Here is a 22,792-nt window from a genome sequence, read left to right as displayed (position 1 = left end):
CAGGAATTTACACGGTGGCCCATAAAGTTGGAATAAAATATTTTTGACCTCTTTCCATGAAATGATTTTGACAGTGTGATTTATTCTTAATAGATAAAGTTTATATTCTCAAAATGGTATTGATCAATCTCATTGCACCTGGTCAAAGGTGATTACTGATGTGTATTAATAGAAAATAAAAAGAGGAATGTGTCTGACAACTAAATTATTCCAACTTCATGGGCGACCGTGTATGTATATTGTAGATTTATATCATTACAGATTATTTTAGAGATTGTTTATTGAATTTAGTTTAGTTTTTGTTTTTTATCACTTCACCATTACAAGACTACTGTTTTGAATTCAATTTTTTGAATTTTTCAATTAAGAATTTCCTCCTAGGGGATGAATAAAATGTACCTTACCTTTATCTCTTCACAGCACTGAAAGCATCTTAATGAATTAAGCCAGTGATCAATAACTAACAGCTGATGGTGATTTTACAGTTCTAATTCTACTTGATCTTAATTTAGCTTTTGATACTGTTGATCAGGCAATTTTATTGGATTTCCTTGACACGAAGGTTGGCGTCAGGTCTGCTGGAGATCAATGGATGGACTCAGTAAATGATCACAGACATATTCTCATGTGTCAGAATCATCAGCCAAATAACTTCAATTTGAGAGTCTTGATAGAAAAGATTCTTTTAAAGTGTTGACACATTTAAATACTGAATCATCATTACATTTTCATATCAGGTAAGACTCCACTTCCTCTTTGTACTTCTGTTTATTTGTGTAGAAGTCTCATGAAACATTCAGTACAAAAAACAATCACTAAAACAAAGTGGTCTGTCTGTCAGACCGTTTAAATATTAAACTGAGTGTAACATTCATCACGACTGCTGACAGGTTTGAAGAACGCAAAAGAAAGATGAAAGAAAAGGGGGGGAAAAAAAGAGTGGAAAGGCACATCAGAAAAAAAGAAGTGCAGTTCATGTTATCATTATTAACACAAGCAAAACATTTGGGTGAAATTGCATTTTTGTCTCACCACATGGTCCACGAGTAGCTGTGTGTAAGCTTTAGATCACATCACACTACCTTCCTCAGCACATAGTTCTCACACTTGTTACAGAATTACAGATGTTCAAACTTCCACTTTAGTGTCAAAAATGTTCCAAACGCCTGATAGATGGAGCTGTGTGAGATGAACATGAGGTGGAGACATGTCAGACAGGTTTATGCTTATAGGAGTCATAAATAGATGAGGAGTGAGCTCACACTGATAGGAGAACATGTTGACGTCAAACTGAAACAGCTGAACTTTACACTCACTGTAGAGCAAACAATACTGAACACACACTATTTACATGAATGTACACACAGCTTCAATTGAGCCACACAGGCTCATTAACATTACAGCTTCAGGGCAGCAGACACAAAACAAGTGATGATGGCTGAAACATCACACAGTGTCAGTGTTTATCTTTAGGGAGATCCACTATAATAATTACATTTTTACAATCACCTACCTGCATGCAGGACTCTATTATATACATGAGGCCGAGTGAGTCTCTTCACTTCATTTTCAAGAGAATGTACAAGGTGCACAAAAACAGAAAATAAGGATCTATCAACCCCCTTTAAAGGCTGATGGTAAATAAATAGAAGATAGGCAGATAAGACGAGATAAGGAAATGTATCAATCAATAAGCCGTTTGGCTTTTAGAGAACACAACAAAACTATCAAACACGGTCTGCTTCCAGCTTCTCCACTACACTCTCCACTTTGGCTTTATCATCACTCCAGTGTTTGGACTGTTGGTCAGATCATCACTTAAGGCCATGCCTGGTAATGTGATTGGCATCTGTCCCATACAGACCCATGTTTTCAAAGATGAAATGATAATGAAGTGAAAAATAACTGATAATCTACTTTGAGCCATGCTAACATGAAGTGTTAACAGTTCTCCATCTGGATCATGACTGGAAACAGTCCAATGATTACAGCCTACAGCACAATGATTTGGATCATGAAGTTGTTTCCCAACATGAAACCATTCAGTCATGCTGAAAACAAACAAAAGAGAGAATTCAGTCCCAGCCATGCTAAAAGCCTCATGATGTCATCATTATATTACAATAACCGGTTGAACAAGTTGGATCACATTAAGCTGCTGTGGTTCAACTGATGGTTCATACACAGAGGCTGAGAGACTCTAGAGCAGAGCTGAGTGAGAGTTCAGTGTCCGTTGCCGCCCTCAGACAGGATGCGGCTGGGCTCCGTGAACTTGGCGGTGGCGATGTAGAAGAGGGCGGGGCCGGGCACCAGGGCCAGCAGGGGCAGGTCCTGCTCCAACTTGTCCAGCCGAGAGATGGAGATGATCCCGTATGCGTGGAGCAGCCAGTGGCTGAACAGCACCACCAGACGTTTCTTCTTAGCAACCAGGTTCTTAAAAGACTGAGGAGAGAGGAGCAGGTTAATAATAATACCAGCTGATCTAATGCATAACACTCTAAATATTGTGTGCTCTGTTGCATTTATTGTGCTGATGTACTTGGTTTACTTTACTTTTTTAAATATTTTCATCTCTTACTTTAACAAAAGCCCTCCTAGAGACAGGTGTTACAAATGAGCATTAGCTATCTGTGATACTTGCTTGTCTATGTATAATGTCTCTGTCCCTATTAAATAAACCATAAGAAAGAAAGAAAGAAATAATAGTTCCAATCAAGTTTTTTCAACAGCTTGAAATTGTATACAAAGCTCATCCTTTCTACATCCACACACACACACAGCAGAACATACCTGCAGTTACAATATGAATATAGATGAATATACTCATACCATTGACAAAAGTATTCATTTAGATAATATATTAAAAACCTCCAATAAAAACAGACCAGCTGTTATAATTAGGTAGAGTTTGGCCAATCAGAGCTCCTTTTGCTGCAGTGTGAGTTGAACTTCATTTATTTAATACAATTTAATTTTCTTTTAATCAAATCAATCACTGAATAATAATTAAAAAGATTGTGACTTGTGAGCACAAACATTAGTTCAATGAAACAACACAGTCTCATTTAAAAGCATTTTTACATTTCATTTTCAAATGACATTTTTCTTTATTGTTCATTGTGAACTGCCACAATGATTAACTACTCATTCATTATGTTTTTATCACTTTCAGCTTTTTAGTAAATAATTCAAGTTGTATTCAATTAATAATGTTGGTTAAATATTTATTCATAATTGAACCATGATTAAACTAAATGATAGAAAAGCTTCAACAACTCACTGACTTTAATGGTAAAAACTGGAATGTTTATAAGTTGTAAACACTTAAAGGAGCAGTACCTGTATCTCAGAGGCAGACATGTAGACAGCCAGAGTGACCAGGGACAGGACCAGGATGATGTAGGGGAAGGCATAGTCTGAAACACAAACACACACACACACACAGGTCAGACTACACTTACACTTTCATATTAGAGTTGAAGATATGAACGCTGCTGTTTGTGGACTGAGGAAAAAGCCCAGAGTGGATGTGAAGTGATACTCACAGAGCAGTCCTCCTCCCACAGCCTGCAGCACAGTGAGGATGGGGAAGAAGTACAGAGCGGCGTAGATGCTCTTGAAGCGATCAGATTTGCCCAAACCACACGCAATCTTCTTCACCAGCAGAGGGCGCAGCAGCATCATCAGCACCAAGCAGAATGCGTAGTAGATCAACACGATGGTGTAGCTGACCAACAGAAAATATTTGTAGATAAAGTAACTTAACTGACATCTTGAATAATGAAATATGTCAGGGCATCTGAAGGTGGTGCTGCTGCTGCTGGGTTTCAGACTGTGGTGGTTTTAACAGACTCCAAAAACACAGCTTTCTTCAAACTTTGATACATTTATTTTTTAAACAAGGAGTTTCCAAACATGAATAAAGATGATTCCATAATTCCTATCAAACTAAAAACTTAACGCAAATAATAACTGAAGTAATATAAGACCAGCGTTGAGTGTGCATTTCATCACAGCATCACCCATCATTGACACTGCTAGCTAACATACTCAGATTACTATGCGGGATCTCAGGCCAAAACTACACCTACTTGCTATAGATAATCAAAGTAATCAATAAATCTAAACAATTAAATATAGCATTAAATCATTCTATAACAAATAATAATGAACAACATCTCACAGACTACATAGCAGCATATTAAAGAAAAAGATGGCTATAACTAAATAAATGATATATTAAAATGAAACAGATTTCATTTTAACCGTTCTGTAGATAGTGTGCTATTGGGGGGAGCCACTTCAACATATTTCCTTTGAGTTATTATAGATATTAAGTTGAACTGGAAATCACATATTTATATGATCCCATGCAAAATAGCAAGAAGAGCCCGACCAACATATCAGTCAGCTGATATTATCGGCCAATACTGGTCGACCAGTGTTTATGTGCCGATATTTTTTTTAAAGTTATACAGACAGTATTTTATGTATATTTGATTTTTTTTTTTCAAATCAAGTTTCATAAAGTTTTTTTTGTTCTATGCATTTTATTTATAGTTATTTATAATTTAAGTTTACTGTTTCAGTGCACTGATGTCATTCTATACAATAAAGTTTATAGTTAAACTGTAAAATATCATACCTTCATTACATATCTTTATCACAAGTGTTTGATAACCACATGTCAGGGATCATGCATATATTCTGTGTAAGAATATTGGTCGATATATTGATACTCTTTTTTTACTCCTTAATATTAGTATCAGCCCCAAAAGTCCAGTATGGGTCATTCTAGTTCTTATTGTGAAGCATCGATTTCAGAGATAATTATTCTTCTCCTGAAATATGATGATGATGTGAATAAGACCTGCACATCCTTTATTGTTGTAGGAATTTTTGTTTGTTATTATTTTTATCTGACTTTTTGATATGTTATCTTCCATGCTGCTGTGGGACTACACAGTACTACTGTTACATCTTTTGTCTTTTATATTAGCTGGTAGCTATTTATAAGACTCAAGAAAGAAATCCTCTCTTACCTCCAAAGTTTAAACGTAAATGTTCACTTTTCTGATCTTACTATGAACAGATGATAGACCAAAGAAACATCAAAGAGTGAAATTCTCCTCTGCTTCACTTCCAGTTGTATATTTTCTGCAGCTACGTCTTAGTTTCACAGATCAGGACTTGCTGCTCTTTGTTGAAAACATAACTTTCACATCCTCATTAAAGAGGACGGAGGCAGAACTAAAGACATGAAGTGTACGTGTCTTCAGCAGTGTTCACACACTCTGATACTAAACCACAGCAGCTAAGACACACTGATTCTGAAGCCCCATGTGATGAATGTGAGGGGGAGGAGGGGAATGAAATCTTCACTATGCTCTTCGGTTGTTAAACTTGTGGTTGTGGACAGAATGTTAATCATGGGGGAATGTAACGAGACAAAACCAAAACCAAAACCAAAAGTATGCCTGCGGTGCTGCCACAGTTGAAGATGAGGCTGAGAAACATCACACTTCTATCAGTATCAGAGTCTACTGACAGTTGGCTGTTCATTCCAAGGCTACACTGCAAAAAGAAAGTTAAGCTAACAGCTCATTCAGCAGACTTTTATGGAAACTGTTTACATACCTGTTAACAGATATAAACTAAAGATGAGACTGAAAGGGAACAGCAGCTAGTTTATGGGGCTTTCCTCTGCTGATGCTTTCATTTTCCATCCATCTATTTTTAACTTCCTTCATTTTCACACAAAAGTCACATTTCACACTGAACTGATAAAATGCAGCAGAAGGAAAAAAACAACAACTCAGATCTAAATTAAGGACATCACAGTGGACAAGAAGAGCTAGTTCACTGAAAAACATCTGCTCACTACAGCTGGAATGATTAGTGAACAATGAGCCACATACACACTCATACTGTCCTATCTTCAGGTTGACAAAGTGACCAAACCTGACCATTTAAAATAAACATCATGTGTTATTATGATGGACAGAATGCTTCTGGAAGGTGAGGAAAAGTAAAAATAGAGAATGATGAAATGTAAAAGTTTTGTTCTGGTAGTTGTTTGTGAGGCTGTTGAATGTTCACACATCCAGCAGTGAGAAATGTTACACATGTTTACAGCTGCAACTATTCATCTATTAGTTTTTAAACTATTAAATTAACTGCCAACTATTCTGATAATTAATGAATCGTATTTTGAGTGATTTTTTTTGACAAAAAATGTCAAAATCCTTTGGTTTCAGCTTCTTAAATGTGAATATGTTGTGGTTTCTTCAGTCCTCTGAGACAGTAAAATGAATAATGACACATTTGAGGATGTCATCTTGGACTTTGAGGAACACTGATTGATATTTTTCACACCTTATGGACCAAACAACTAATCAATGAATCAAGAAAATAATCGACAGATGAATCAATAATGAAAATAAACATTAGTTGATGAACACATAGACCTGAATGTCAGTGAGAGTGATGTGACTTCTGCTCTGAGGTCAGTACTTACAGAGGGTAAACAGCCTCCTGGGTGCAGTGTAGTGTGTTGATGTAGTCTGGACTGGGATTATACAGCATGGTGTACCAGTCTGACAACATCTGGACCCGACAGGAGCGGATACTGAGCATTCCCACAGGCTCTGTGACCAGCAGGGTGACCACAGCTGATACGCTGCACTCCAGCATGGCTGTGATGTGCTGCAGCAGAGCGCTGGAGCTGAAAGGAACACAGTGAGCACACAGTCACACACATCCTAACATGTTCTACCTTCCTACTCTGAGAGTTTCATCTCTCTGCAGCAGCATGGCTCTCTGGAGTGCTTTGTGGGCTGCTGTTGCATTCTGGGTAAGTCTTGTTTAGCCATGTGCGATATGAGATGAGCTCACTCTCTGTTAACACCTGGAGACAGATAGACTAACTAACACTTAGCAGATGCCATTTCCTGCACATAAACTGGTACTAATAAAACACAACATGAGGTGAGAATGAGGTCACCTCATATGTTCTTCACACCAGCATACATGTGTGTCTGATGTGATGTGAAGAGGTGGAGATGAAGACAGGGAGGAGGGAGGTGAGAGAATCTTTGAGTAAAACATTGTTTATGCTCATAACCAGATCAGCTGAGTGTGAGATTGTTTTTTACTTTTATGCTGATTTGTAAAAAAACAAAAAAACAATCAAAGACACATTTATAAGCTTGAATCATTCTTTTCATTTACCTGTGTGTAAAGACATGCAGGAACAGAATGTGTGAGTACTGACTCTGTATGTGAATTCAATGGAATGAGCTTCAGTGACTGGGCACTTCTGGGTCCCCACAAGGTTGTGTGCTCAGTCCACTGCTCTACATGCTGTACACACATGACTACGACGGAGTATTAGGGCCAGAATAAGAAAAAGTCATAATATTACGAGAAAAAAGTCGTAACATTACGAGAATAAAGTCGTGACATTACGAGAAAAAAGTCGTAATATTACGAGAATAAAGTCGTAACATTACGAGAATAAAGTCGTAACATTACGAGAATAAAGTCGTAACATTACGAGAAAAAAGTCGTAACATTACGAGAATAAAGTCGTGACATTACGAGAAAAAAGTCGTAATATTACGAGAATAAAGTCGTAACATTACGAGAATAAAGTCGTAACATTACGAGAATAAAGTCGTAACATTACGAGAATAAAGTCGTAATATTACAAGAATAAAGTCGTAATATTATGAGAATAAAGTCGTAATATTACAAGAATAAAGTCGTAACATTACGAGAATAAAGTCGTAACATTACGAGAATAAAGTCGTAATATTACGAGAATAAAGTCGTAACATTACGAGAATAAAGTCATAATATTATGAGAATAAAGTCGTAATTTTATGAGAACTCTTCCCACTGCGTTAAAATGAGGAATGTTGAGCATCTTGTGAAGTTATACTTTGGTACCTTAGAACCTGAGTTCATTCTTCATTCAAAATAGTTCATTGAGTAGGTCAGCATCACTCAGCCACCGGCATTCAACTCGCTTTTATTTTCTTTCATGACATCATATGTTCCCTGTGGGTCTTTTTGAGGAGTTATCACTGAGGTTGATCCGTACTGATTACATCTTCATTTCCTCTGGACTGGTAACCACTTGTGTGACTAATAAGGAAATACTTAATCTTTTGGCACATCAGCATCAAATTATTATCAGTATCAGGACTTTGAAACGATTGTGCAAACGACTGTGTCTATTTCAAAGAAAGAACCACACGGACTTAAAAGAAATAGCTTGTTTTGTGGAAGAGGAGCTGTCTGGTAGCGGTCGACTGCAAGGCTATGTTACATCTGCGTGCTATTCATACAACTTTATTCTTGTATTATTACGACTTTATCTGGTAATATTATGACTTTATTCTTGTGATATTACGACTTTATTCTCGTAATTTCCAAAATTGTATTTTTTAAAATTTTTCTTCCTTCCTCTTAGTATGGCCCTAATACTCTGTCGTACATGACTGTTCTGGCTCCTATCCAACAAACTACATCTTTAAATTTGCAGACGACACCACAGTGCTTGGCCTCATCTCAAACAATGATGAGTCTGCTTACAGGAGGAGGTAGACAACCTGGAAGTCTGCTGCACTGATCACAACCTCAGCCTGAACATCAAGAAGATAAAAGAGATGATCATGGACTTCTGGAGGTCGGGTCGGTGCAACCATCCCCCACTCTATCAGCAGCGAGGAGGTGGAGCGAGTCATCTGCTTTAAGTTCCTTGGCATAACAGTGACGGAGGAGCCGTCATTAGACACCAACACAGCTTCAGTTATAGGGAAAGCCCAGCAACGCCTCTTCTATCTCAGGAAGCTAAGAAGAGAAAATCTACCACAGAAGCCACTGATCAACTTTTACCGCTGTGCCATCGAAAGTGTGCTGACATACTGTGTAGCTGCCTGGTTCTTCAGCTGTACGAAGGCAGAACAGGCGGCCATACAGAGAGTCATCAAAACAGCTGGCAAGATCATCAGGACTGAGCTGCCAGACATCACAGCAATCTCCACCAACCGCTGACTTCAGCGTTCACTCTGGATCCTCAAGGAATCTTGTCACTCTGCCTACCACCTGTTCCACTTGCTCAGGTTCAGGTCTGTTAGAGTGAGGACTTCCAGGATGACAAACAATAAGACTCCTCAACAGCACCCCGAATACCCCCCTCCCCCCATAACATAACTTGAACTGAACTGCTGGGGTGCCTGCACTAACAGCATCATTTGCACTCAGCTTATGCACTTTTATTTTTATTGCACTTTACGATTTTCGTCCTGTATGGTGCCATCTATTTATTTATTTATCTATTTATTTATTGTGCCTATTTTCTAGAGATGCTGTGCTGTATTTTTCTTGTAGCAATGACAAATAAAGTACTTTGAATGACTACAACTCCTGTAATAGTAGTACTGAGCTCAATATCTGGAGTAAAAGAGTGTGTGTATGTGTTTACCTCTTCTTTCCAGAGTACCACTCGATGAAGAACCAGTGCAGCACTAGTGGTAACATGGCCATGAAGCCCAGATAGAGCCAGTCGTAGAGCTCAGGGGATTCTGTGCAGCGTTCACACACCTTCTGGAGGTTAGAGCGCTCTCCACGAGGACAGACCTGACAGGACACACACACACACGCACAAACACACACACACACGCACACACACACACACACACACACGTACACACACACACACACACACACACGTACACACACACACACACACACACACACACACACACACACACACACACACACACAAACGATTAGAAGGAGTACAAGTAGTCCTGTTTCTCCTCATGTCCACTGTGTAACATTCTGTCCCTATTCTGCACTGATAAACAAGTCCTATAATCACTGCAGAGGTCATGTCCAGTTTGATGTTGGTACACATTACTGACATTTATACATTTAACTTCTGGAGTCACTACCAGCTGTAAAGAAGTAGAACTGTGTCACTCTTTGTTTTAAAAGTCACTTTAATGCAGGAAAAAACACTGAATGTAAAGTGCATACTGGACTATCTCACTATTACATCTTTATCTTCACCTCAAAAAAAGATAAAGACAGTGAAACTAGTGAGAATTTAGCTATTATAAACCACAGAAACATCTGGAACTGACACCATGAGAACTAGGTTTTTAAAAACCTGATTTTTTTTAAAGCCTGTGTCCTTTAGAATATAAGAATGTAACACAGCGTGGTGTCATGGCTGTTAGGATGTCTCCACTCTACTATTTACTATGGCAACCTCCTCTAGGCATCGACATACATTATGAGAGCTGGTGGTGTGCAGGCACACATGTGCTGATTGCAGCTAACAGAGACTTCACTGTCTGTTAAAGTGATCGCTTTGGTTATTCACACAGAGGAGACTGTTACACTAACAGATGTTATCTTTACACTCAGTGTTACTCATCCAAACACACTGTGTGTATTCTGGAGGTCTAAAAAAGTCACATATGTGCATGTGTCTGCATGAGACAAACAAAATGGGGAGCTGCTCATAAAACAGCTCCATAGTGCTGCTAGTGGACACTCACAGTATTTCACTTTACTGGAGAGTGAATTCTGCTGCCTGCTGTATAAAGTCCAACATGAACACAAACGGAATTATTCCTATTAGCTCACATGCTGATGTAAAGAGATTTGCTGGATATCCATTTATTCATCCATAGTATTAGGGGTTAATGCGTTAGAGTAATTGGATTACTTACTCAGTTGTTTAGCTACGTTTTCAGAAAAGGTAATCTGTTATTATTTATTAACCAACTATTCCTGTAGCTACCTTTTTACCACGAGAAAAGAAAATCCACCATGAACTCACACTGTTACTACTTTTATGTCAGACAGGCACCTGGTTATGTGCTATGGTTATATCACTGCACATGTGTACGGCAGCTCAGGAGGGACAGCATTTTGAATTTGTGGGAGGAAATAAGAGCAAGAACATTACAGTAACATGCAGGTTGTGTGTGTTGGCCTGTAGCAGTGATGTAGATGTGTTTAAAAGCCTGTATGTAGTTTATAACTTGTATGTAAGCTTATGTTTGAGAAGCCACTTGTAAAATGGAACATTGTGTGTGTCATTCCTGCTATTAGTGTAAAGATTTACAGATGATGATCCAGACTTGGCTGTGTGATGATGGTACAGTCATTATATTTAAAGGAGGTCTGGACTAAAACTACATGAGCAATCACAAAGTAACACTAAAGTACTCTAACCACTTACTGTTCTCAGAGGGTAATGCTGTAATGTAACTAGTTACTTTTTAATGGAAGTAAATTTGTAATGTAATTAGTTACTTTTAAAAGTAACATTCCCCAACAGTGTACATCGATGCAGCTGTCAGAAATGTAAAATATATGGAGAGAGTGCTGCTCAGATGAATAATCTCTTTTGCTCTAGTTGTAGACTGACCTGATATAAGAAGAATCTCCTCAACAACTTACTAACCTTAAAGCTTACCCACAGTTAAAACAATCCTGCCTCTTATTGCATAGAGGGATAACAGGCAATGCCCCAAACACATACATCTGATGTTCAGTACTCACACCACAGTCTCCTTCAACTGATCCATTGAACATCATCCTGCCACAGTACAGGCCCGGACATGTTGAGCTCATGGCCACAGCTGCAAGGACAACAAAAACACTTTATATAACATCTGATATACTGTAGTACATAATGATTATCAGCTTGATGTAGTATGCAGTATTACATTATGAGTGATGTAGTATGCAGTATTACATTATGAGTGATGTAGTATGCAGTATTACATTATGAGTGATGTAGTATGCAGTATTACAATATGCGTGATGTAGTATGCAGTATTACATTATGCGTGATGTAGTATGCAGTATTACATTATGAGTGATGTAGTATGCAGTATTACATTATGAGTGATGTAGTATGCAGTATTACATTATGAGTGATGTAGTATGCAGTATTACATTATGAGTGATGTAGTATGCAGTATTACAGTAAAAGTACTGCAGTATTATGAGTGATGTAGTATGCAGTATTACAGTAAAAGTACTGCAGTATTATGAGTGATGTAGTATGCAGTATTACAGTAAAAGTACTGCAGTATTATGAGTGATGTAGTATGCAGTATTACAGTAAAAGTACTGCAGTATTATGAGTGATGTAGTATGCAGTATTACAGTAAAAGTACTGCAGTATTATGAGTGATGTAGTATGCAGTATTACAGTAAAAGTACTGCAGTATTATCAGTGATGTAGTATGCAGTATTACAGTAAAAGTACTGCAGTATTATGAGTGATGTAGTATGCAGTATAACAGTAAAAGTAGTGGTTTGGTCCTCTGACTGATATATTATTATTATGACATCATTAGATTATTAATAGTGAAGCATCAGTGTTAGAGCAGCATGTTACTGTTGTAGCTGCTGGAGGTGGAGCTAGTTTACAATACTTTGTATACAGTTAGCTAGTTTAGTCCAGTGGTTCCCAACCTAGGGGTGGGGCCCCTCCAAAGGGTCAGCAGATAAATGTGAGGGGTGGTGAGATGATTAATGTTTAAGTTCTGATACACAAATGTGTTTTCAGTTTTGGGACTTTTTCTCTAATCTTTGATTTTTGATGAAATATTGGATCATTTGAACATTTATTGAAATGAAAGCATGAGAGAAGTTTAGAGGGAAAAATCACTATTTGGTGGAGCTGTTAACAACCACATCTGAAATGTGAGCCTGACTACACACTGCTTTTCGTAAGACAAACAGACACTTATAGTTAGTGTGTGGATTCAAACATAAACACTCTGAATAGTTCATTTTCTACGTTCTCATATAGTTTATGTCTCTTCAGGTGAAAAGCACAAAGTAACACATTTTGCTACTCAGGTCAACAATAATATATGTGTAACGTTACAGTGTGTGTTTACTGTCATATCACAACATGTTGATGGTAAAGATACGTTAACGTTACTTTTGTTATTTCACACACAGCTAACATTACAGAAACTCAGTGACAGCTCAGAGAATAGTAACAAATATCACATATAACCTTCACTAGTGTGTGTGTATGTATAACATTACAGTCATCACTATGTAAAACAGAGACGTCTACTAATGAATAACTGTCCGGTTTATTTACCTAATAAAACACTATAACGTGTAGTTTACCTAAACGAGTTAACTACAGTCAGATAAAACGCCAGGATAAACTCACTTACCCATTTTGGCTCAAATAATGATTAAACCCAGGCTATCAGGCCTCAGTGTAACGTTAATGTGTTTTCATTTGGAGCACAAACCGGATGTACACTATTACAAGGTAACAACAGGAAGTCATGTCAGATAGATTAGCTGCCGCAAAGGCGTAGCGCTGCCCTCCACAGGTCATCTGTAGAATTACATTATATCAGTTAAATCCTTATTGAAGTCCAGTGTACTGTGCGATGGAGAAAAGGAACAGTTTTTTTGTTGTTTTACAATGTTCCGTGATGACTGTTGATTTCATTGACTGATATGTAACTCATATTCATACAGATCTGTTTGCATAATGCTTCTGTTGATCTGATAGTTTGCACTTTTATGCATCGAAAACAAGATTCACAGTTTCTGCTGATCCACACATGTATTTTCCATCCATGTGCTCACCAGCCAGTGTACTGTAATGTTTTGTAGTGTCCATTCATAAATTTAACCTGTGTTCCAATGTTGGATAACTGCTGTCCTCAATGACATACACCTACCCAATAAAGTGCACATCAAATCCTTACTAATGTTCCTTTATCTGCTCCCCAGTCAGATCTACACATCAGGAGAAAATAATTACTTCACATTTTGCAGGTACCTTGTCTACATGTACCCTCCATGTCATTCTTATATAGGCTTATTATAGGCTTGTATTTTGTTGTTCTTGTTTTGTTTGTTTTTTAGCAATTTTTTATGAGAGAACAATAACATTAGAAGACGACCAGTATTGGTACAGGGAGAGCAAGCAGTTGTTTTTTGAGACTTTATTAAATACAATTAATAATAATAATAATAATAATAATAATAATAATAATAATAATGCATTTTATTTAAAGGCGCCTTTCAAAGCACTCAAGGACACCTTACAAGGCACAAAAAACACGACAACAGTACATCAAACAATAAAATCAGGTAACGTTTAGTGCAAAGATAAAGAAATAAATATGAATGTGACTGTAAAGTGCATCAGTACAACAAATAAACAAGAAAGTGATGCATAGTTAGTGTGAGACAGAGTATGCTACTCTGAATAGGTGCGTTTTCAGGCGGGATTTAAAGGTGGAGACAGAGTCCGAAGTGCAAATATCTGGTGGGAGAGAGTTCCAAAGGCAGGGGGCAGATCGGCTGAAAGCTCTTGACCCCCCATGGTAGTTAAGTTGGCAGATGGGGCAAAGAGCTGGTTGGCAGAGGAGGATCAGAGAGTTTGGGAGGGTGTGTAGATGTGAATCAGTTCCGAGAGATATGATGGTGCCAGGTTGTGAAAGATCTTGTAAGTGAGGAGTAGAATCTTAAAGTCAATGCGGGATTTGATAGGGAGCCAATGAAGTTGCTGCAGGGCAGGAGTGATGTGTTCAATAGAGGGGGTTCTGGTAATGATACGAGTGGCTGCGTTCTGTACTAGCTGGAGTTTGTGAAGAAATTTCCGCGGAAGACCAAAGAGGAGAGAGTTACAGTAGTCCAGACGGGATGTGATCAGGGTGTTTACCAGGATAGCGGTGCAGGTTGGTGAAAGTGAGGGACGGAGACGGTCCGTAGATGGAAGTATGCAGTCCGAGTAACGTTATTGATGTGGGCTTCGAAAGATAAGGTGCTGTCCAGGATAACACCCAGGCTCTTTACCTGAGGGGATGTAGGAACAGTGGAATTGTCGATGGACATGGAGAAAGTGTTGAGTGTTGCTAAGGTTGATCTGGTACCAATGAGGAGGACCTCAGTTTTTTCGCCGTTGAGTTTAAGAAAGTTGAGTGAGAGTCATGATTTAATTTCCAGTAAGCAGTCCGATAGGGCGATGGGTGGCAGAGTGGAAGAAGGCTGTCCAGGAGGATTTCATGGGAAACGGTGTCAAAAGCTGCGCTCAGGTCGAGGAGAACCAGAATGGAGAGAAGTCCAGAGTCAGATGCCATCAGGAGGTCATTGGTGATTTTCACTAGTGCTGTCTCGGTGCTGTGAAGGGGACGGAAGCCAGACTGAAATTGTTCATAGAGATTATTGTCAGACAGGTGGGTGTGGAGCTGGGCTGCAACAGTTCTTTCTAGTATTTTGGAGAGAAATGGCAGGTTTGAGATGGGTCGGAAGTTGTTCAAATCATTAGTCTCATCACAGTTTCAATCATAGTATAAGTAGGCTATCAGTGAAATAAATAAATAAACCTAGGCTTGGATAATCTGGAGGACAACTTCTAGCCAGTGTTAGGTATGTGGCTGTCAGTGAATTCAGGCTACAGGGATCTTGCCTGACATTCCAACTTGGAATTCTGACTATTCCATTGCACTTTTCCATGCCAAAGGTTGTTTTCTTTTTTTCTGAGTTCCAAGTACAATAGATTGGAGCATTAGCTATTATTACATTTGTTAACATCAATGTTACACACATTAGGCTGTAATATTTATGACAATGAGCTATAATACTCAGGCATGTTACACTTATACTACTGGGTCAGCTAAGTAAACGCTGTAGCAATATATAAGCAGTGCTTAAAATGATATGTTGAGTTTCTTTTCTTATCTGGTCGCTAATTATCAAACTTTATTACCTCATTTCTGTGGACTTTCTCAGAGGTTGGCTCCAGGGGCGCCACCAGGAACTTTGGGCCCCATGAAGAGATACCACATTGGGCCCCACCACCACACACAGGTCACACCAAACATGCACAATACCTGTAACCACACCTCTACCCGTGAAAGCTTGGAACTCACTTGTAGTTCAGTTCAATATTTACTGACACTGAGCTGTGATAATATAACACTGCGTAGACATGTGTTCAACACTCTGCATACAAATAAAGTGTTTGTTTTATGTGTTAGTTTAATTGTAAATGAAATATTCTATACATTTCTATTAATGATGATATGTTAATTTAAAAAACTCATGATCTAATATTTTTTAGGGCCTCTGTCAGTCATTGGGCACTTAAAATCGTCTTTTCATCCCCTTATGGCCCCTGGTATTTAAAAACTGTACAGGTATTAGAGAGGCAGAGAAGAAAACAGTGAAATCAGCTGGGGTGTGATTTTAATATTGGCAGTCACAGACTTCCATACCTGGTGTTATGGTGGTCAAGCTGACCAACCATCAAACCACAGAGACATAGCTACAATACAATTACAACAGATTAGCTATTAGCTTATTAAAATGGGCAGTTCATGCTGCTCATGATTCAACCATGGCAAAAACAGCTGTGTTGTATGGAAAATAACTATATATATAATGACTAAATAACTGATCATATTCATTGTTTTTACTAAGCTACATGACATATACGCCGGTTGCTATACATCCCTTATAATGCTATTTTACTTACGGGGACATGCAAAATCGATCAGCAGTTACCATGGCAACATGGTTCATAAAGAAGGCGTGGCTTCAGAGAAGAAGAGGGGGATAAGACGCAGGTAGAGACAGATGCGAGTGGAGGTTACACAGATGTTAAAAGAGGAGGAGGCACAACTGGCTTCTCTTCTCTTCTCTTCTCTTCTCTTCTCTTCTCTTCTCTTCTCTTCTCTTCTCTTCTCTTCTCTTCTCTTCTCTTCTGTTCTCTTCTCTGAAACCAACCGCTGCTTCTCCTCTCTCTTCCGGCGGCGTTCCACACAGCTAATGGAAAAGAAACGGACTGACTGTCTTCTCCTCTCCTTAATGCAGGATCATAAAGGCCAAATGGAAACGCTACATGTAGCCTACAGTGTTGTTTGGAACGACCTGGAGTTGTGAATATATCGCTACGGTGGCGTTCATGGAGAATATGCTGGATAAGCAGACTGAGGAAAAACGCTCCGTTAGAACAAAGCTGGACCACCAGGAACCAGTCTGGACCTAATAACGTAGAAAGACAACGACTTAGGTTCAAAGCAAGACTGTGAGACTGTGCTCAGACTGGGAATGTATCATGTAATGTAGCAAATATGATGCTTCAACAATATATAAACACGACTCTGGTTTAATGTTGATGGAATGTCAACAAAAAACAAATAACTTCCCGGTAAGACTGAGGAGGTGATGGCCTGGTGCTAAATGTGTTCAACATGATGTTATGTTATTGTAAAGCTTTGTTGTGGTAACATCTAAATGAAGCCAGCTGTGAATCCGGCCAGATAATGATATGTGTGTAGCAGTAAAGCAGCCACACTAATATTACCTGGATACAGTGATGCTTTATATCACATGGTGGCAAAAACTGGCAACACTGAATGCAATTTGCAATTTATTGTGATTTAGTACAGGTGATTAGTTCAATAATAGTGTGAACACATTTTGGCCAGTGTGTTTTTAAATGAAATTGTAAATAGATTTCCACCTAGAGAAATCCAAATAAAAAACAACAGGTGGTTCAATCTTCAGTCATATCACAGTCAAACATTCTAGATTATGTTCTCTGTAGTAGAGTTTCAGTGACAAAATGACACATTTATTTTTCATGATGGGCTCCTGTGGATCAGTCGAGGCATCAGTCAGAGACCTCCTAATCCTGAGAGCTGGGTTTAAATAGAAGAAAGGTCACTGGAGAGCTGTGTGGCATACACAATGCAAAACAATGGAGTATAATTAGTGTTACATATCATTACTCACAGGACCAGTTAATGACAGTTTAACAGTGTCAAAAATGTTCAGGTGTCATTTCTTTTAATGATAAGAGACATTTGTTTTACACTGTTAACCAGAAAAAAGACTAAATATAGCACTATGATAGTTATTTCCAAAAGAGTTAATAAGTCAGTGTTTATCAGATGATGAAAAGTGAACACTACAAATGGATGAAGAGGACTTGTCATCTATGTTTGAATCCAGGACACCAAGACGGACTCTAAATCTGAATGGACATGTGTGCGTGAGACGAGGGATGAGTGTTTTACTGTTTTTGTGCTGCATCGATGGATTCACCTGTTAGCACAGCCCTGCAGGGCAGCGGCAGCACCAACTACACAGCTGACACTTCAGGTCTGAACTTCAACAACCAGCTGAGCACTGCCTCACCTATTGTGCCAAGGTAATTCATCAACCACTCCAATTTTTTCTGCTTTTGGAATTAATTGTACATTATACACATTAGCTTCAAAAGAGAGTTTGAATGTTTAAATTAGCAGCTCCAACAACATCCACACTTCCCTTAGCTGACACAAACCAGAAGGTTATAGTTTTACAGTAAAATGATTAATATCAGACCTTTAAAACAGCTCCTTCAGTGCTTGAAACAATAAATGTGTATAATCTCTGACATGCACCAGAGGACGTGTCCACCTCTGAATAGTTCAGGTTTTTATCTGGCAACATGAGGTGTAGGGCCCGACTGATATTGGATATAAGGGGCCGGTGCTGATACAGATATTAGGGAGCAAAATATTCTGATGTCGATATATTGGCCGATAATATTAAATGTGCAGAATATATACATAAACACACATTTTTAGCAGCGACCCCTCAGATGTGGTTATCAAATCACTTGTGATAAAGATATGTAATGGAGGCTGTGATAGTTTACAGTTTAACAGTAAAAACAAAACAAAAAGTAAAAAAGCATGCATATATAAAACCTTCATTAAGAAAAATTATCAAGTGTACATAAAATGCTGCTTATATAACTTTAAAAAATAAATACAAATATTGGCACATATCGGACAACATATTCGCCAATACTGATAGGTCAATATCAGCTGATATATCAGTCGAGCTGTAATAAGGTGCCAAGACATAAGTGTGAAATAGGAAAGTAATACAAAATTTGGTATTGTTGAATACTTTATTCATTCTATTGAACACAAGTGGAAGGGCTTCTCTCCACTTGTCCACACTCTCCCAGTCACAGTGGTTCTATTCATGTAAGTTTCATTTCTGACAGGACACCAAGGCTTGCCTCCACTGATTGGTTTAGACCTTTTCTCTTTTCAAATTTGATCTCTTCCCACTCAGAAATGTTGTGCTTGTTCTTTCAGTTGAGTTGTTCTCTGTGCAGAATGATGTGTGTTTTCACATTCATCTCCTGAAAGGGAACATTTCTCTGTGCTTACCTTCAATGTCATTTTGATGTGTAACTATGAGCATGATTTGTGTCATCACAGCTAGTTTGGAAGCCAATTGAGGTCAGTTCAGGCGAGTCGTGCTGGAACTGTGTAGTGGAAAAGCGCCATACGTCTCAAAACTACAGACTGCAGCTTTAACCCACACTGCAGGGTTTCTATCTGATGTCACTTTGTGGTCCTGTAGTGAGTAATTGAACTGGTTATGATTGAAGCATGGAAAACCAGTAAAAATGGTTGTGTAATTATTGTTGTTGTTTTTTCCTCAAGATGGCAGTAAGCTAAATTAATACATTGTTTGTATTGATTAGACATAAATACAAATCTATAGTAATCTTTGGAAAAAAATATAAACAGTTCAAAAAGGAGTATCAAAAGCTGTCATTAAATGTTTGGTCAGTTTTTAAAAAAATCTCCTTTACCCATTCTGTAAGATAGTTACAGACTTGAATCTCAATTTTGCCAATTTTATATCATATTTTATTTATTATTTCAGTACATTAAGATAACATTCACAATTTAAGAATTTATCAAAGGTATCAAAAACAGTAAGCTTTCAGTATTGGTACTGACGCTACTCTATCACATTAAATAGTAAATGGACTAAACTTATATAGAGCTTTTCTAGTCTTTTGACCACTCAAACTGCTTTTACACTACAAGTCACATTCCCCCATTCACACACTAATGACAGGAGCTACCACACAGGGTGCAAACCTGCTCATCAGATGAGAGCTAACCATTCATACACATTCATACACCATTGGCGCAGTCATCAGGAGAATTTGGGGTTAAGTATCTTGCCCAAGGACACATCAACATGTGGACTGGAGGAGCCGGGAATTGAACGGCGGAGATTCCATCTGGTGGACGACCCGCTTTACCTCCTGAGTCACAGCCACCCGTTATTAAAACATTTCATACAACACTCCACTTTAATAAAACGGAGTGTCTATTTGCACCCCTGGTACAACAATAGCCTCGGCCACACAGCTGAGCTATTTGTACCCTAGACGTATAGCAACGTGAAAACATGGCGGACATTCATCTTCCACGCCAGCAGAAAAGGGCGAATTTAGAAAGGTTTCATCTCTAATGTTTGTTCTAAAGACATTTCTGGCGGGAAAGTTGTATTATATTTTCATAATCTTTCCTCAGTGAATGCATACAAGCGTCAGTTTGTCAGCCAGAAATTATTTGTCGCCAATATCTATCTTCAGTATTAGCAAACATATTGGGCTGTCACATTACTTTATAGGAACGAAGCGGTGGCGTAACGGGCAGCGTGTCCGTCATTAGTTCAGGAGACTCTGGTTCAAGTCTTTGCAGCAGCAGTTATTTATTGATAATGTTTTCAGAGGAAAATCTCAATTGTTAAGTAAATGCATACAACCCGAAAATGTCTGAATTTACAACCTTCAGTTTGTTATATGATGGAAATCAAATTTTGACAGATCTATGGTTGCCATGGATACCAAATACATGTCAGACCTCTGAAGTCTCAGGCCGTGAGACATGCATTTCAAGCTGCTCTCACGCTCACACGCCACACCTGACATTTGTCACGCCGAGAAATGATATATCTCACCGGACACAAATTACTATATGATATACAGAAGAGAACAGCAACGTATATTTATCCCGCTGTCCCGGTGGGATACGGGAATCTTCCGCATATCTCCAGACACTCCCCTCGACAGCATGCACTCCTGTACTGGGGTGCAAATAGCATACATTGATATTTGCAGCAAGACGAATGCAAATAGAACACTTTATTTTCTTTCATATGCATAAAGTGCTAGTTGTATCCACAATATTCTTGTTGTACAATGATTTCTCCTATTTTTGTTTTTTAGGGTTGTTTCCATAGTGACCAGCCTAGTGACTGCCACTACAGAGGCAACAGTGAGAACCACAGGGAACATATCAGCGCTCACAGACCAAAGAGGGAGCGAGCTCAGCCAAATCCATCAGGCATCGACCCCGTCGGTGTTGAGCGCCGCTGAGAGTAACTCAGTCCTGCAGGGCATCACAGTGGCAGCTCAGGCCCTGGTACTCCTCTCCATCTTCCTCCTCTCCAGCCTCGGTAATTCAGCGGTTGTGATTGTCATCATCAAACACCGACAACTCCGGACGGTGACCAATGCTTTCATCATGTCGCTGTCGCTGTCCGATTTCCTCACGGCTGTTCTATGCCTGCCGTTCTCCTTCGTCATGCTCTTCAGTAAAGATGGAATCTGGATGTTTGGGGATCGTTTCTGTGTGGCCAATGGGTTTTTCAACACCTGCTTTGGCATCATCTCTACCCTGACTATGACGTTGATCTCCTTTGACAGGTACTACGCCATAGTCAGACAACCACAGGCTAAAATAGGGCGCCAGAAAGCCACTCGGTTATTGATAGCTGTTTGGTTGACTGCAGTCATTTTCTCTCTGCCTTGGTATCTTCTAGTCCGAACACCTACAGAAATCCATAAGCGAGGTTTCTACCACTGTATGTATGTGTTCCACTCTGGCACCTCACGCATGGGGACAGCTTATAGCATCTGCCTTATTGTCGTCTGTTATTTACTGCCCTTTTCCCTCATGTGTTTTTGTCATTATAACATCTGTAAGACAGTTCGGCTTTCGGAGATACGAGTCAGGCCGGTGACCACGTACGCATACTTACTGCGCTTCTACAGTGAAATGCGCACAGCCACCACAGTTCTCATTATGATTGTTTTCATTATTTTTTGTTGGGGGCCATATTGTTTAATGGGATTGGTCACAGCAATGGGGGACTACACATTCAACCCTGCAATGGACACAGTAGCCATATGGTTAGCCTGGGCAAATGGAGCCATTAACCCTCTGATCTATGCCCTGAGGAACCCCAACATATCCATGTTACTGGGGCGCAGTAGAGAGGAGGGCTATCGGACCAGAAATATTGCAGCTTATTTGTCCAGTCAAACGCAGAACCGCGAGGTCCGGCTAAACCAAGCAGACAGGATAAGGGACCGCTACGTGAGTCGGGTGGGGGTAAATAATAACAGCCGACTGTCAAGTTCAAGTCCAGGAAAAGGAGGAGGGGGAGGAGAGGTGGCAATGTGGGCCTGTAAAAACCCTGCTGTGTTCTTCTGCAGGGATGCCCAGCCTGATACTGCAACACTACCCAACACTGTCAGCACACCGAAAATGAAGACAGCTGACACCAGCCTGTGACATTTTGGAAAAATGTTGAACCTGTTTGCTGGGATGGATCTAAAGAAAATGTTTTGTGACATTTACAGACTCTCAAAAATGTTTATGATCCAAACCACCACCTGATTTTATCCCAGCAATCAACAAAGGATAAACCAGTTTGCAGATGAGGTTCTCTCTTGAATTGTGGGAAGACAATGTAAAGGAGGTTGATAACTACTCAAACCGCCATTGTTGTACAAAAGCAAAATGATGATGAAATAAAATGTATTTATTTGGTGAGGACACCATGAAGCCCTACAAAGGATCCATGTGCAGGAACTCTGGAACTCCCTGTGATT

The 22,792-nt window shown here is 39.1% G+C and overlaps 2 protein-coding genes across 2 annotated transcripts; one reads left to right on the top strand and one right to left on the bottom strand.

The window, feature by feature from the left end:
• Window positions 1-767: 767 nt before the first annotated feature.
• jkamp (jnk1/mapk8 associated membrane protein) lies at window positions 768-13,320 on the bottom strand. Its single transcript, XM_062440954.1, has 7 exons — window positions 13,233-13,320; window positions 11,587-11,666; window positions 9,491-9,645; window positions 6,518-6,724; window positions 3,546-3,727; window positions 3,340-3,416; window positions 768-2,442 (listed from the first exon to the last, which is right to left on the bottom strand). The coding sequence occupies exons 1-7, from the start codon at window positions 13,234-13,236 to the stop codon at window positions 2,224-2,226; spliced, it is 924 nt and encodes a 307-aa protein (XP_062296938.1). The 5' UTR covers window positions 13,237-13,320; the 3' UTR covers window positions 768-2,223.
• Window positions 13,321-18,122: 4,802 nt separating this feature from the next.
• Window positions 18,123-22,472, top strand: LOC134001341 (G-protein coupled receptor 135). Its single transcript, XM_062440907.1, has 2 exons — window positions 18,123-18,238; window positions 21,122-22,472. The coding sequence occupies exons 1-2, from the start codon at window positions 18,123-18,125 to the stop codon at window positions 22,470-22,472; spliced, it is 1,467 nt and encodes a 488-aa protein (XP_062296891.1).
• Window positions 22,473-22,792: the final 320 nt, after the last annotated feature.

The sequence above is a fragment of the Scomber scombrus genome, chromosome 19, assembly GCF_963691925.1.
Source record: "Scomber scombrus chromosome 19, fScoSco1.1, whole genome shotgun sequence".
In the NCBI taxonomy this organism is placed as follows: Eukaryota; Metazoa; Chordata; class Actinopteri; order Scombriformes; family Scombridae; genus Scomber; species Scomber scombrus.
The sequence above is the reverse complement of the archived record's forward strand: the minus strand, read 5'-3'. Positions and strand labels throughout refer to the sequence as shown.

Coding starts and splice junctions, on each gene's coding strand:
- jkamp (XM_062440954.1), bottom strand. Junction 3,728..6,517: donor CAGGAGGCTGTTTACCCTCT/GTAAGTACTGAC, acceptor TCTGTTGGTCAG/CTACACCATCGTGTTGATCT. Junction 3,417..3,545: donor TGTGGGAGGAGGACTGCTCT/GTGAGTATCACT, acceptor TTTGTGTTTCAG/ACTATGCCTTCCCCTACATC.
- LOC134001341 (XM_062440907.1), top strand. CDS start 18,123: ATGGATTCACCTGTTAGCACAGCCCTGCAGGGCAGCGGCAGCACCAAC. Junction 18,239..21,121: donor GCCTCACCTATTGTGCCAAG/GTAATTCATCAA, acceptor TTTGTTTTTTAG/GGTTGTTTCCATAGTGACCA.